A 15,835-nucleotide genomic window follows, 5' to 3' on the forward strand; every position below is an offset into this window, starting at 1 on the left:
CAGGGGCGGTGACTCCATGCCAGGTAGGGGCTGGGAATGGCTATTCTCTGAGGGCCTAGCCTGAACTCGTGCGCCCCAGCTGAGCGCTGGCACCTTTCCCCTCTGTGGGATGGGGTGTGGGTGGGGAGCCAGGAGACTCACCTGTTCTTCCCACTCCAGATGCTGTGGGTCACCATCAGCACGATGTACGCGACCCCTCCGAGCAGGCCCGGCAGGCCGAAGGTGTAGTGCACGCCGCAGCTGTCGTGGATGCCCAGCACGCGATTGAGACACACCTGGGAACACACGCCAGGCTGAGCAGACTGCAGCAAGACCCACAGTGCCTGCCACCTTTTCCACGGGTCTGGGCACCCAGGGCCCCCGAAGGGGCGGGCCACGCAAAGACGCGCTTCTCCAGCCTCAGTGTGCACACGCATCACCTGGGGGCTTGTTAACTGCACAGCTGGGCTTGGCGGGCGCGGCGTGGGGCCTCCAGCCTGCGGTCCTGCCTCTCTAATGAGGCCGTGGCACACGCCAGGGCACCACTCATTCCAGGTCGGCTAGAGTTCCGCCGGGGCGGGCACTACTCGCTGCACCGCGGGAACGCCCAGCTTCAGCTCTCGGGATACCAGAGGCACCTGCGCCAGTGCCACCACGGTCTCCAGGTGTTGCCGATGGTCCCTGTGGGCAGTAGAGACTCCCTGGTCTCGCCCTAGTGTAAGTGTCCCACAGACAACCTGGCCGATCCGGAGAAAAGTCAGATAAAATCCTGACCACCCTCCAGATTCCCATGCCTGCTCCTTCCGCATCAGCCACCAGAGCCAGCAGACACAGGTGCAAGTACGAATTTGATCAGGTTAGTTCCCTCCTGGGGTCCCCATTGTCTTCAAAACAGAAGTCCCAGGCTGGCTTGGTGGCACAGCGTCAATGCGCAAAGCCACATGGAAGGGCGTGGGCTCGGTTCCCCGATGGCCTTGTGTTTGCTGGGGCTGTGCTCCCTGGTCCCGACTGGCTGGCAAAGCCGACGGGGTCATGGGCATGGGACCCATTGAGGGTGCTTGCCTCCGTCTCTACCCCCATCTCTCCCTCATGAAATAAACTTTGTAAAAAAGAATTATACTTTAATTCTAATTATTTGTTTAATTTTATTTGAAATAAATGAACTTTAAAAAACAAAAAAAGCGCCTCAGCTAGCCTAGGAGAAGTGCCCGAGCGCCGTCTGTTCATCAAGGCTCTGGCCCGACTCTCCCAGGCCGCCCTGTGCTTCAGCAGTAGGACGTCTTCCCGCTGCTGTTGAACCGCACGCTCCGCTGTCACAGAGCTCTCGCCATGCTGCTGCTGCCTGGGGACGCCCTCCCGCCTCTCTCCTGGCTAATGTAGTGTAGCCGGAGCAGCTGAGTCCTCTGCTCGGGGAAGCACTTCCTGGCCCGCCCAGGCCAGCTTAGCTGTGCGCTGTGGCGTCACCACTCTGCTTGTATCCGTAGCCCAAACTAAACCATAGCCGAGGGTGAGGGTAAGATACAGCGAGTCTGCACGCGCGAGCGAAGGGGTGCGTGAGTGCCACGACGTCCCCGGGGCTGAGCTAAGGAACGAGGCTCAGAGAGCAGTGGACACTGAACCCGAGAACTGCCCATAACAAATGCGTTCCTTGCTCCCTTCGTCTCAGGGCTTCAAAGCCAGAGGAGACAAGACCTTCGTCCCCACTGCAAAGACGGGATGCACACGGCCCCATCTGTGCTCAGATAGAATCCTTGGTACAGTCTTCTCTGGGGTCGAAACTGACTACGTGGGTCTCTGCCGTTCATCCAAATTAGCCTTCAAAAGTCTACTCCTAGGGCCAGCAGGTGGCATGGTGGTTAAGGTGGCTAGCTTCCCATATGGCTGACCATGGTTTGAGTCCCAGGCCTGGTGGCTTGAAAATCACGCTGGGTACATGTGCCTGCGTGCCCCAAATCTGGAGAGGCAAATGGAGAAGGGATTGTGGGGTGGCCCCCCCGCCAGCGGGTGGTTCTCACTTTCTCTCTCTCCTCTCTGGTGAGCACATGCACCCGATGGCACAAACCATAAAAAGGGGTCTACTCCTTCTTCCACAAGCCATTGAGTCTTGTTGCCCCTTAATAGTTCTCTTAGAGGCAACTGGGTGTGGTGGAGTTTGCGGTGCGGTCAGCACTTGTGGAGTAGGTACTAAAGGGAAACGCGCCCACTTAGGAGAGAGCGAAGCAGCTGGGGGTAGACAGGCCTGGATCGACAGCGCAGCACCTCCTCCAGGTACCCCTCCACCCGCTCCATCCACAGGGTCACCAGCAGCATCCACGTACGTGGGACGTGCCCTGCCCCTCCAGCCAAAGGTGACAAATAAGCCAAAGTAAACCAGAGTTTGGATTCGGGGCCGACTGAGTCGCCTGGCTGCTTTTTGAAGCAGAAGACGACATTCCACTACGTGGCGTGGCAGAGGAAGCAGGTGCACGGAGTGAGGCCAAAGCAGGTGCTCAGGGAGAGCGAAGGGAGAAGCCGAGCGCAGACTTCCTGGGCTCCCACACCGTCCTTGGTGCGGCCACTCCGGGGTCCCAGCAGCATCGCGGCCTTTGGGTCCTAGGACACCCCAGTAGCCTTGTGACAAATGCCCCTTCTGCCTGAGCACGCCTGCGTGGGTTCCGTCACTTGCTTCCTGGCATCCTAGCCAGTGACCCACCCAGCTGGCATGTGTTCCTCCCTCAGGTTTGGAAGCCAGCCTAAGGGAGCGCCAGCACCTGCCCACGCAGCCCAGGACACCACACGGTGGCTCACCAGGGCCCCACGGGCCTGCTGGTCTCAGCCACGGAGAGGGTGTCTGCTGTCCTGTCCTTACCGGCAGGCACTTGGCTCCTCCGATGGAGATCAAGGCGGCCACGAGGCCCAGCGCCATGGAGAACCACGGAGAGTGGATCATGTGACACGTGGCGCCCACAGCCACGCCTCCAGCCAGCACCGCGTTGTGGATATGAGTCTGCAGGAAGTAGCGGGCGGGTCAGTGACGCAGGCACGGAGAGCTCACCACCTCACCCAGGGTTCCTCAGCAAGCTGGATGCAAGGCCACCCTCCCCCTCACCGGGACCGCGTGGCCTGTTTCCGTGGGTCGGTCTCACTCGCACCTCTCAGGCTGGAGCACACTGATGGCACTTAGGGAGTCAGCTGAGGGTCCGGGGCCCGCGGGAGAACGCCTTTTTCACACGGTGGCCCGCTGACGGCTTAGTGAGTTCCCACGTGTGAAGCCCCTAGTCCAGGGTCTAGCAGAGGACATGAATTCATGCCCAGTGAACGGAAGCCTTATCATTATGATTGTCGGGGGCCGGCCGGTGCCTCTGCCAGCCTGACTCGGCCCTGTTCCGATAAGCGGGGCTTTATTCTCGGGCCGCGGCTCTGCTGGATTTCCCTAGAACCAGAGCCTGGCCCGCCCCCTATCAGACCCCAGCAGTTCTAACCAGACCTCAGAGCTCTGGGCCCTGGGACCAGCTCCCGGGCTTCCCTGACCTGATGCCCACTCCTGCCTCTCTGGATGTCCCCGCCCTGTCTGCTCCTGGGTCCCCGTGACGGAGAGCTCCCCTTGGCCCTGGAATGACGCCATTAACCTGTCATCCGTGGTCATTCACTCCAGGCCCTCCAGCTGGCTGAGCCCCGATCGTCATGGGAACGTGCTGTGTCTTTGGCTGTCCCCTCGCCCACCTCCCCCCACAAAACTCGCACACGCCACTGAGTACTCGGCATCAAGCAGGCCACACGCTCCGCCTCTTCATCCCACTTTACAGGTGGGGCGGCTGAGGCTCAGGACGTTCAAGTGGCTTGACCAAGATCACGTGACTAGAGTAACATATTAATTATGATCATTCCATCTGGAACTTCTTGGGGAAAAAAGAGCCTGGCTAGTTCTACTCTAGTCCATTCTCTGACCCTCGCTCATGGTGGCTGGCTTTCGTGACTAACAGAAATCGGGCTTAAATGTGAGTCTGTGTGACGTCAGTGCTGACGGACTTAATCAGTCCCCCAGAGCCCCTTTGGCCCTTTGCCTGCGTGCTGCAACCCTATGCCCGTTCCGACCGCCCAGTGGTCCTCCTGCCACTCCATGCCCTGTGGACAAGTCCTTCCCCTGGGGGACTCCGGGTGGAGGGTGTGGGAGAGTGTGTTGGGCCCAGAGGACCAGGTGCTGCCTGGGTGCCCCTCCTCACCATGTTGATCTTTCCTTGGGGATGAGCCAAGGCTGACACGGAGGTGGCTGTCACCGTGCTGACCGCGAGGGCGTAGTAGGTGTTGGACACGGCTTTCATCCTCTCCACCTGAACGAACAGCATCCCGTTGAAACTCGGCCAGAACATCCACAGGAAGCGCGTGCCTGGGGGCCAGAGACGGTCATTGGCCCAAACCACATTCTTGCTCCGGAGCCTCTGGGTGGGTGGGGGTACTTAGATGGGAGTGTCCCTGCAAGGCCACCTGCTAGCTGTGCAACTCAGGCTCGTCACGGCCCCTCCGAGTCCCCGAGTGGGAGGGTATCAGCTAGCATATCTGACGGTCACGGAAACTCGGACCCAGGGAGCTGAAGTCCACAGACCTCAGGCCTCCCGACCCTGGCCTGTGGTGGCCAAAGCTTGTTCCAAAAAAACCTCCTGTGTCACTTTAATATGGCCCCATGGCCTGACAGTCATTCACCTCCATCAGGCTCGCTGACCGACGACTTCTGAGGTCGTCCCTTTCCCGGCAGCTTTTTAAACAATGTGACGACTGTTCTCCTGCCACCCCTGTTCGTTCTCGCTCAGACCTTCCTTTCTAAACATGTCCAATCCGTCCTTCGGGTTGAAGAAGGAAAGATCGGGTAGACGAACTTAAACACAAACGTCATGGTCTTTCCCCGCAGTGGGTGGTGACAGAGAGTGGTCCCTAGATGGGACCGTGAATTCGACAGCACTGCTCGGAGGAACAAGTCTTTATGGGAGAGCCTTGGTCCCGGGCTAAGCTGGTAAAGGACAGAGATTTTCAGCGTTTTTTCCTGAGCCCCTAGCTCAGCCCTGGGATGAGACCGCCTGCCCCACCGCGTGCTTACCCAGCATGGCAAACAAACTGGGGCTAGTCGCTGTCTGCTCTTTCTCCTCCGCTGCCTTGGGCAGGGGCCGGGAGAGGCACCAGGACACAGCCAGCCCGAAGTAGGCTGCAAACACGTGGATGCTCATCATGCTGCTGTGGTCATCCACCTGCAACAGAACCCGCAGGGTCACGGTCGGCCCCGTGCCTGCAGCCAGGCCTGCGCACAGAGAAGCTTCTGAGCTTTGGGACGGCACAAGACCGGCCAGGCTTAGCAGCCCAGCTCAGCAGGTGGCCCCGCTGCCGAGAGCCCGAGAAGGCACCGCATGTTCATTCCAGGGAGGTCACCGATTGACATTACCGATAGCTCTTTGGTTTTTTAATTAATTAATTTTTAAAATTTGCTATAGGGCGCATGCACTCATTGATAAGGGACAGAGGGAGAAATAGAGGGAAATAGAGAACTCACCCTCCGAGAGGGGATGGCCGCACTTCAATTTCTTCTCCTCCATTCTCCTCTTGGGATTTTGGGCATGCATGCACGTGCACCCAGCGTGAGTTTTAAGTTTTAAGATTTGATTTTTAACCCACTGTGTTCGGGACGCAAACTGGCCAGTCACCCATGTGGGGATCCAGCACTGTAACCACCATGCCACCAGCTGGCCCTATTTATTTTTTCCCTTTATCATGCCTGGGTGTGTGCACTTACACATGTATGTGTGCAAGAGAGAGAGAGCGCGAGAGGGAGAGAAAGCAGTCCTCAACAGGGTCTGGTCATGCTGCGAGCCTTTCTCTTCAACTCTATCCTGTCAGGACTCCGGGAACACATTGTATGGCTGGTGTATAGCTCTGTCTGCTGGGGCTGGGATTCAAACCCTGGCCGGCCATGGGAATCTGGCTTCCTCTGCACAGAACTTAACTTCTGTGCTATCAGCCCTATCGCTAGCTTTTTTTAAAAAAAGAATTATTTTATTTAACTTTATCTATCTATCTATCTATCATCTATTATCTATCTATCTATCTATCTATCTATCTATCTATCTATCTATCTATCTATTTATTTTTAAATTTGACCAGAGAGACAGTGAGAGAGGGAGAAAGAGGGAAAGTGAGAGAGCAAGCTGCCAGGTCCAGGACTCAAACTGTGGTCAACCATGTGGGAGTCCAGCATCCTTAACCATCACGCCACCTGCCAGCCCTACCCCCATCAGTAGCTTTTAAACACTTTTGGCCCAGGTCCACTTAGATGGGACAAAAAGTCATATGACACACTCTCACAGCCTCTTAATTTTCAGTGGAATTTTTTTTTTTCTAGAGGGCACGTGCACTCGCCAGAAAGACAGAGACAGAGAGACAGGAAGCAAGAAATCACCCCCCAGGGGTGATGGCCACGCCGCGATCCCTTCTCCTCCATTCTCCTCTCGGGATCTCAGGCACGCACGCACACGCGCCTGGTGTAAGTTTAAGCCCCCGGGTCTGGGACTCGAACCGCGGTTGACTACATGGGAGTCCAGAGACGTAGCCATTACACCAACTGCTGGTCCCTGGAATTTCAATTCTTTGTGGAGTGATGAGTGATATAAACTTTGCAATATGAAGCAGAGAGACTTCTTATAATACCAAACTCAAGTCTTTAGAAAACCCTAGATAGCAGCTACTTCTGCCTCACGGATATGAAACGCAGTACTCCTCAGTAACTCGCTCGTGGACTACCGGTGAGTGCTGTCAGCTGTGCATTCCAAAACCGCCCAGGGGGGTTGGGTTTTGGCACCACTGCTCTGTCCCCACCGTCACCAATGCCATCACCATTGCCCCGCAATACTGCAATAACCCCGGCTGGTGTCGCCATTCCCAGGCTTGTCCCCCACTGATTACTCTCCACGCAGCAGGCAGTCACCCCATTAGAATGTGAGTCAGATCGTGTCACTTCTCTGCTCAGAAGCCACGTGGTGCCACCTCACTGCTGTGACCTGCAGGACTCACCCTGACCACTGCTCCTCTCCACTGCTGCCTCCGTCCTCCTCCCCACCCGCCAGTGTGTTCCCGCCTCCGGTCTTCCAGCTCCCTGGAATTCTCTTGCCCCAGAAGGGTGGTGTGAGTGGCCCACCCTGGCTACAAGCAGTAGGGGTCGCATGGTCTGCAGAGAATTTCAAGAGTCAATTAAAAGTCTCTGCTTTTGGGACTAGCAGTAGGCGTAATGGCTATGTCGCTGGACTCCCATGTGGTCAATCGCGGTTCGAGTCCCGGACCCGGTGGCTTAAACTCACGCCGGGCGCATGTGCATGCGTGCCCAAAATCCCAAGAGGAGAAAGGAAGAGAAGGGACTGTGGCATGGCCATCCTCCCGGGGGGTGATTTCTCGCTCTCTGTCTCTCTGTCTCTCTCTGTCTTTCTGACAAACGCATGCGCCCTATAGCAAAAACCTCTCAAAAATAAAATCTCTGCTTTTTTTTCCCCCCTCATATGGTGTGTGAAGTCTTGAAGAGAGACAGAGAGAGCGAAAGTGAGAAAGCACCCCTCAGGGGGATGGCCACGCCACAGTCCCTTCTCCTCCATTCTCCTCTTGGGATTTTGGACATGCGTCTGGAACTTGAACCATGGTCAGCCATGTGGGAGTCCAGTGTGTAACCACCATGCCACTGTGGAAGGCTGTGTATCAGATCTTGCACATGAACAATTATTTGTCCATTTTGTTCCCTTCCCCTAGCATGGCTGTCTGCTTCTGTAAACCTGCTTGCTCTTCCCATGAGAGAATAGCTTGTGCTAGCCACACAGAAAACCGGATCCGGGACGCCATCCTGTACCTGCTCCTGTCTTGGCTAACTAGCCCCAAACCCTTGTGTTTAGCAATGGAACTGCTTGCATGGAAACCCCACTCCCCTCAGAAGTAATTAACCTGCTTGATTCAGCTTCTGGAACTGCTTGCAGAGAAACCCCGGTAACAGACCCCTATAAAAGACTACTCCAGCTTCAGTCTGGGCTGCAGTTCTGACTCTCGGCCCCCTCCCCCCGAGCCTCAGGCTGTAGTCGTGGGCAGCTCATAAAGAGTCCCTTTAACCTTGACCTGGCTCTGGTGGTCACTCGGCGCCTCTCTGCAACACCACTTGCCGGCCCAGCTCTCTGCGTCTTACCCTTAGCACAGGCCAACCACCCTAACGGGCACTGGCGATCGAGAGCCCTCAGCAGACGTGGACCGCTCCCTCCGCCCCGCGGGCCTGCCGCTGTCCTCAGGTACCCCGGTGGCTGGTGACCTTGCCTCCTCCATGTCTGTCCTCGGCAGTGGCTCACAGGGCGAAGCCGCCTCTGGCTACGCTCGCGAACGTCTCACCTCCAGCGACTCCGATCTCCTTTCTCCGTCTGTTTTCCCCTCGCACCGTTCACTATAACACACCAAATCTTTCACCTGGTTTATTGTTTATCGGCAGCTTTCCTTCTGGAATGGAAGCTCCACGATAGGTGTGTTTTCCACTGCCACGAGAGGGCCCGGTGCATAACGGGTACCGAGTATCCGAGAAGTGAGCGCGCGGGCGAGGAGCAGCCCTCTGTCGTGTCTAAAGACGAGGGCCCGCAGTTTTTCCTCTTTGTCTCTACCGGGCATCAAGAAAGCACACTTGGGGGTCACTGGCTAGAGCACTCATTTCTTGGGAGCCAGCAGATGGTGTAGCAGTAATGTTGCTGGACTCCCACATGGTTGACTACGGTTCGAGTCCCAGACCCGGTGGCTTGAAACACACCGGGCATGTGTGCGTGCGTGCCCAAGATCCCAGGAGGAGAATGGAGGAGAAGGGATTGTGGCGTAGCCATCCCCCCTCGGGGTGACTTGTCGCTTTCCCTCTCTCTGTCTCTGTCTCTGGCTGGCGCATGTGCTCTAAGGCGAAAGCCTTTACAAGTAGGAAGAGCCCTCATTTTTTAAGTTGCCTGCATGGAAAAGGCTCTGGTTCCGGGCTCTGGTTCCCTGAGCCCTCCCTCTGAGCAGACTGCTTGAGAGCAGTAAACTCGCAACATCAGTGCTAAGCCCTGCTAGAACATTCGACTAGCAAATCAAAGCTGCAGAGGAGAGGAGACGGCTCTAAGTTAACGCAGTCTTTCAGCGCCGGCTGGGCCAGTCGGGAGCTCGCTGTCTAAGTGCAGTGCATGTGCAATCAGATCCCACACGGCTGCCTGTGCCTCAAATCCCAGCCCTGGAAGCTTGGGGAACATGCTGGGTTTGTGTGCGTGTGCGTGTGCTGCCAAATCCTGACAGGATGGAGAAATGGAGGAAAAAAGGATCGTGGCTTGACCATGCCCCACTGGGGATGCTTTCTTTCTGCAATGGAATGTAAATTTTTTTAAAAATGGGAAAAAAAAAAAAGCTGTTACGAAGACTATATCAAGATAGGAAAGGCTGGGAACCAGCAGTTGGCGTAATGGCTATGTCACTGGACTCCCACGTAGTTGACCGCGGTTCGTGTCCCGGACCTGGTGGCTTAAAACTCATGCCGGGCGCGTGTGTGTGCGTGCCCAAGATCCCGAGAGGAGAATGGAGGAGAAGGGATTGTGGTGTGGTCATCCCCCCTGGGGGGTGATTTCCCGCTTTCTGTCTCTCTGTCTCTCTCTGTCTGTCTGGCGAGTGCACGCGCCCTATAGCAAAAACCTCTCAAAAAAAAAAAAAAAGATAGGGAAGGCCGGGCCAATCCACGGCATGGTGGTGAAGGCAGCCTGATCCACATGGCTGACGCTGCGATTCAAGTCCTGAACCCTGTGACTTGAAATCACTCTGGGCACACGTGTGTGTGTGTGTGTGTGTGTGTGCGTGTGTGTCCAAGACCCCACAAGGGGAAAGAAATGGAGGAGAGGGATTGCGGCCCGACCGCACTTTGTGGGGATGCTACTTCCTTCTCCCCCGTCTTCTGCCTCTGGCGACCTCACACACTCTTGGACAAAATATAAACAAAAGCAAGTGAGAAAGGCTTATAATACCCTACTCACAGTGCGTGCTCCATCTCTAGGAATCCACTCTTTAAAAAAAAAGTATTTATTTTAATTTTATTTACTATTATTTTAATTTGCTATGGGGTTTGTGTGCTCACCAGAGAGAGAGGGAAAGTGAGAAAGCGAGCCTCTATGTCTGGGACTCGAACTGTGATCAGCCATGAGAGAGTCGGGGGCCTTAACCACCGTGCCATCTGCTGGCCCCCCACCCCTCTCTCTGACAGCCATATTGTTCTGTGTGCCAGTCACAGCTGGCTGGACCAGTTAAATGGCTCAGTGGACTAACTGGATTCCCTCTCCCTGGATGGTAGAATTGAGGCTAAATGCGAGGAAAGAGGGTTTTCTGCAGGATCTGGGAAGCAGAAACGCAAGACATACTTTTCAGTGAAGAGGAGGTAGTTACAGAGACACTGGTCCAGTGAGGAAAGGAGCCAAAAGATGGGGAAGCGTGAACTATTAGGCTGTCGGAGAGGTCATGACCTTTTTTTTTATGTGCAGAAATGCGCCGTGACTTTTCCGATGACCCGTCGGCTGGGATGAGCAGGGCTCCTCGCGTCAAGGCCCAGCCCCTGTCTGAGTCTGGCCGTGTCTCCTGCCCTCAGTGGTCCTCGAACTAAATCCCCCCTCATTCTGCCTAAGGAAGCTCCGTCACATTTTCTTCCTTGGAACCAAGGAATTGTAATCACTTCTTATTTAATAGAGAGAAAAGGCAGAACATGAAGCTGTTTCTCTGTCCAGGAGCCCACAGCTGTGCAAGTGAATGAATGAATGAATGAATGAATGAATGAGGAAAGAGAGCTCTTCATCTCTCTCCACTGCTCAGAACTCCCCATTCTCCCTGTATTTCTGAGAGTAGAGTCCAAAGTCCTTATTGTGGATATGGTGACAAAGAAGCACCATGCTTCCTACGTACACACGCACACACACACACACACACACACACACACACACACACACACATACGAACATGGAGCATCTCATTTGATTAATTTAGTTCCTCTCCAGACCCTGAGGTGGGCATGATGTCTTCAGATGCAGACGGCAAAGTCCTGGGGGCCACGGGGCTACACGGGCGGAGCAGACGCAGCCCCGGTCTCTGACAGACGGCGAAGTCCTGGGGGCCACGGGGCTACACCGTGCCCGGAGGCGGGCATGATGTCTTCAAATGCAGACGGCAAAGTCCTGGGGGCCACGGGGCTACACGGGCGGAGCAGACGCAGCCCCGGTCTCTGACACCACAGCAGCCTTCTTTCTCCCACACACCCTGTCACTGCGTTCCCTCTCCCTGTCTCAGGTTTGGGGCAGTCCTGTCCCCTCTCTGGTCCACGAGATGGTCCGTGGCAGCGAGTCATCACCGAGTGTCCGAGTCGTGGCAAAGGAGAGGGCGCCGCTGGACTGACCACGCGTCACAGCCGGCTCCAAACCGAGACGATCTTTTGCAATGTGATCACACAGGAGGGGGGTCTTCAGAAAGGTTGTGGGTGAACAGAATTAAAGTACAATTTTACTGGGAGCTGGAATTCACATGGCCGACCCAAATTCAAATCCTGCCCCTGAAGCTTAAAAAACACACAGGGGGGACCAGCAGATGGAGTGACGGTTATGTCACTGGACTCTCACATGGTTGACCGTGGTTCGAGTCCCAGCTCTGGTGGCCTCAAACTCACGCTGAGAGTGTTTGTGTTCATGTGTGTCCAAAATCCCTAGAGGAGAAGGGATTGTGGCGTGGCCATCCCCCTGGGTTAGGGAGGTGATTTTTTGCTTACTGTCTGGTGAGCGCACATACCCTGTAGAAGAAATCTCTCTAAAAACAAAAACACAGGGTGTGTGTGTGTCCCAAATCTCGACAGAATGAAGAGTGGAAGAAAAACTGCGATGGGACCACACCCTATCTGAGGGTGCTTTCTCCATCTCTCCTTCTCTCTGCCTTTCTCTGGCAAGCGTACACATTCTTTGGCAATTAAAACAAAAGTATAAGTTTATTTTGGTGGAAAAAAAAACCAACAAGAAATAGATGCATAGTTTTTCACAGTATGTATCCTCGTGGTATGAACGCCCATGACTGGTTGTAAAGAAGACATTACGGGCCAGCAGGTGGCGCTGGACTCCCTCTCTGTCTCTCAGGGGAGCACGTATGCCCTATAGTAAATTTTAGCAGCAACAACAACAATAATAATAAATTAAATTAAATAAATAATTCTTTTTAAAAAAAAAAAATAAAAAGCAGGAAGACGTTGAACAAGGGGACGGGATTGCCCCAAACCGTGACTGCCAGTGGGGCAATTGATTCATTCTCTTTTTATACATCCCATAATTATCCTGTGAATAGCAAAATCCAGGGGGATCATACTTTGGAAGTTAAAGGCATGTGTTGGCTGCTTAAACCCTCGGTATTGACCACACTTTTATAGTCCTGTTTGTACAATCCCAGAGCCCCCTCACCCCAGCCAATGACAGGGAGTGCCCCTTCTGGCCCCCCTTCTCTGAGGACCGAGGACGTGACTCACCCCGAGGACTGTCAGGCCGAGCATCCTCATGGTGCTGAAGGCCGTCACCTCCACCAGCGCCATCAACACCAGCTGCACCAAGTTGGCCTTCCCCAGGACAGCCCCCGCCGAGATCAGCACTGACAGGGCGCTCACGGTGGCCTTCTGGATTCTGGGGGAGAGAAGAAGGAAGACGCCTCTCAGTCCCTCGCTCCCTCGCTCAGCAAACGCTGGGCGCCCACTCTCTCCGGCACTGTCCAAGCACAGAGAGGGTGGAGAAGAAGACAGGATTCCCACCCACGGCGGCCGAGGCCACAGAGCCTGGGGTCCCCTTCAGCCCTCCCCCAAAAGGGAGGCATTACCCGATCAGACCGATCCACACACACTCGTCCGTGCTGGGGGTGCCCGGGGTTCGCATACGAATGTCAGGGTGAGTTCAGGAGGCTCCTGCAGGGCCCCTTCCGGGGCCTGACAACCAGAATTCAAGGGGCCTCCTTTTCCGCGGATAGCGCTCACGGATGCTCGATAGAGGGCGCTCTTCACTCGTGAGCCAACCACCCTTCAGTCCCCTGCCACCCTGGTCTGGGGCCACGTCTCCCTCTCCAGGGCAGCTCAAGAGCCCGGACTAGGAACAGGACAAGTTGGCTTCTGGTCCCAGCTGAGCTGCCTGGGGCTGTTTAATCCCCTTGAACCTGCCCTCCGTCTCTAAGTGTGATGACAGTTCTTACCTCACGGTAGTGCAGGGGCAGGAGAAGGGATGGTCTTGATGTGTGTGCATCTAGAACGGAGACTGGCACAGAGACCAACACAGGCTGCACTGTTGTTTTTAATTGTTATTTTATTTTCTTTGGAGAGGATTTTGCTATAGGGCGCGTGCACTCGCCAGACAGAGAGAGACAGAGAGTGAGAAATCCTCCCCTGGGGGGATGGCCACGCTGCAGTCCCTTCTCCATTCTCCTCTCGAGATCTTGGGCACGCACACACACGTGTCCGGCGTGAGTTTAAGTCACCGGGTCCGGGACTCGAACCACGGTCAACTACATGGGAGTCCAGCGATGTAGCCATTGTGCCAACTGCTGGTCCCTGAGGCTGGCATTACAAAACTATTACTGAGTTCTCCTGCGTGAAAGTGCATGTGCTCAGTGTAGGGTCAGGAGGAGATAACCGCTCTGTCTCCAGGCACTTACGACCCGACTGGGAGACAGGCTGATACCAAGAGCCCACCCACTAAGAGGGCCTGTGATACCATAGGCGGGGTCTATCAGAGGGGAGAGTGATGCAGCCTGGACTTATCAGGGAAGGCTTCCTGGAGGAGGACTCTCAGCACTCTGTCCACTGAGCTGGAGCTGGACAATGCACTCTCCCCTGATCATCTTGCTCTGGACCCCTTCCCTGGGCGTTGACGATGCTGATGTCACCATCACAACAATGATACTACGATAGCCTCCCTTACCCCTGGGGACACATTCCAAGACTCGGGGATGCCGGAACCTGCGGGTGGTATGAACCCTTATACGGACCGTTTTCCCACACACGTGTACCTATAGTAAAGTTTAATTAATAAGTTGGGAGACGAATAACAGTAACTAATAATACAATGGGCCATTCCGACAGTGGGCCAGGGTCGCTGCTCTGGCGCTTTGGAGTCCCGGTAAGTAACGCAAGCGTGGTGAGCACAGAGTGCTGCACAGCTGCTCCGGCCGTCCCATGACCGACACAGTGGCTGGGTGGCTAGGGGCAGAGGCTCACACAGCGCACACGTGGCGGACCCAGGGACGGTTCCCGCCTGGAGCAGAACAGACCCAGGCAGACCCGGTGACATGAGCTTTCCTCAGACCCCTAGAGTGGCACAGAATGCAAAACTTATACCTTGTGGTGCTTAAGGCGCTGAATTCCCACACGGCCGACCATGGTTCTAGTCCCAGACCTGGCAGCTTGAAAATCACACTGAACACGTGTATGTGCCCAATAGCCCAGGAAAAGAACAGAGGAGAAGGGATTGCAGCGTGGCCATCTGGCCAGAGGTCTCTCGCTTCCTTTCCCTCACTGTCTCTCTCTGTCTCACTCTAGCGAACACACACACCCTGTGGCAAAAACCTTAAAAGAAAAAATATAACTTGTTTATGTCTGTAGATTTCCACTTAAATTTTTTCGGGGGGCTGTAGGGTGTGTGTGCTCACCAGGGAGACAGAGAAAGACAGAGAGACAGTGAGAGATCCCCAGGGTGGATGGCCACACCGCAATCCCTTCTCCTTTTCTCCTCTCAGGATTTTGGACACGCACACACATGCAAATGCTCCCGGCGTAAGTTTGAAGCCACCGGGTCTGGGACTGGAACCGCGGGACTAAGTGGGAGTCCAGCGACGTAACCATTCTGCCACCTGCTGGTCCTCCATTTAATATCTTCGGCTCCAGTCAACCACAGGTAACTGAAATCGTAGATGGGGACCCTATGGCTAAGGGGAACTGCTGTGATAATTGAGCACGGCTTACGACAGGCTTGGAACTGCATGGCCTCATTATTTACTTTTTATTTTGTGTGAGAGAGATTTTGGAGGGTCCCACTAGGTGCGCTCCTTCCTGCCGTAGCCTCGCGTTTAGCTAGGACTGTATGTGCGAGCCGCAGTGCTCAGCCTGTGGAGGGCGGTCGGGACGCCAAACCCGGGCTGCCCTGTGGACGCTGCTTGTTCCACAGGTCGCAACCCCGCCCTGGGCCACTTCTCTAGATTCAGTCCTGCGTGACCTGCGTAAAACCGGGCTAGGTTGCAGGGCAGGACCCTCATTTCACAGGAGAGGACACAGAAACTAGGAGAAAGGACGCTATTTGGCAACAGCCACACAGTTAGCTGGCCGAGGACGTGAGGGTCAAGCCCAGCTGGCCTGGCCCCACAGCCCCTGCAGGCAGGGCAGACCCGGCTTCGCCGCTGTTCGCTGCTCAAGGCTCACACTCGGGGGGGCAGGGGGGCGGCGTTTCAGAGCAGGGCAGAGGGCATGGGAAGGAGTCTCGCAGGGACGGGGAGGACGAGAACGAGGCACTCTGTATTTCATGGTGCCTGGAAGGTTCCGCCTTGCAGTGAAGGCTATCTCATGGAGTACAGGTTTAATTCAAGAGCACATGGTCCCAGCGGCATTTCGGTCCTCAGGAGCCAGTGGTGCTGGGTGGGGTGGGGACAGAGAGCGCAGGGGTTAGGAGCTTCATGCTCAGCTGCCAGAGCTGGAATCCCGACCCTGCCACTTCCTGGCTGTGTGATTTTGGCAAATTACTTAACCCCTCTGGGACTCCCTGTTTCCAACTGTAAGGTGGAGGCAGTGCCTTGGGAGGTGCCGTGAGGGTGCCGTGAGTTGATACGT

At 55.4% G+C, this 15,835-nt stretch overlaps 1 protein-coding gene across 1 annotated transcript in view; it reads right to left on the minus strand.

The window, feature by feature from the left end:
* RHCE (Rh blood group CcEe antigens) overlaps positions 1-15,835 on the minus strand; it is a 59,623-nt gene that overhangs the window by 30,849 nt on the left and 12,939 nt on the right. Inside the window, exons 3-7 of the mRNA XM_006159415.2 lie at positions 12,506-12,656; positions 5,051-5,198; positions 4,182-4,345; positions 2,828-2,965; positions 142-275 (exon numbers count right to left, since the gene is read on the minus strand). Of these exons, the coding sequence (XP_006159477.1) occupies positions 142-275; positions 2,828-2,965; positions 4,182-4,345; positions 5,051-5,198; positions 12,506-12,656 (735 nt within the window). The remainder of the gene's footprint in view (positions 1-141; positions 276-2,827; positions 2,966-4,181; positions 4,346-5,050; positions 5,199-12,505; positions 12,657-15,835) is intronic.

The sequence above is a fragment of the Tupaia chinensis genome, unplaced genomic scaffold (assembly GCF_000334495.1).
Source record: "Tupaia chinensis unplaced genomic scaffold, TupChi_1.0 Scaffold000628_1, whole genome shotgun sequence".
Classification (NCBI taxonomy): domain Eukaryota; kingdom Metazoa; phylum Chordata; class Mammalia; order Scandentia; family Tupaiidae; genus Tupaia; species Tupaia belangeri.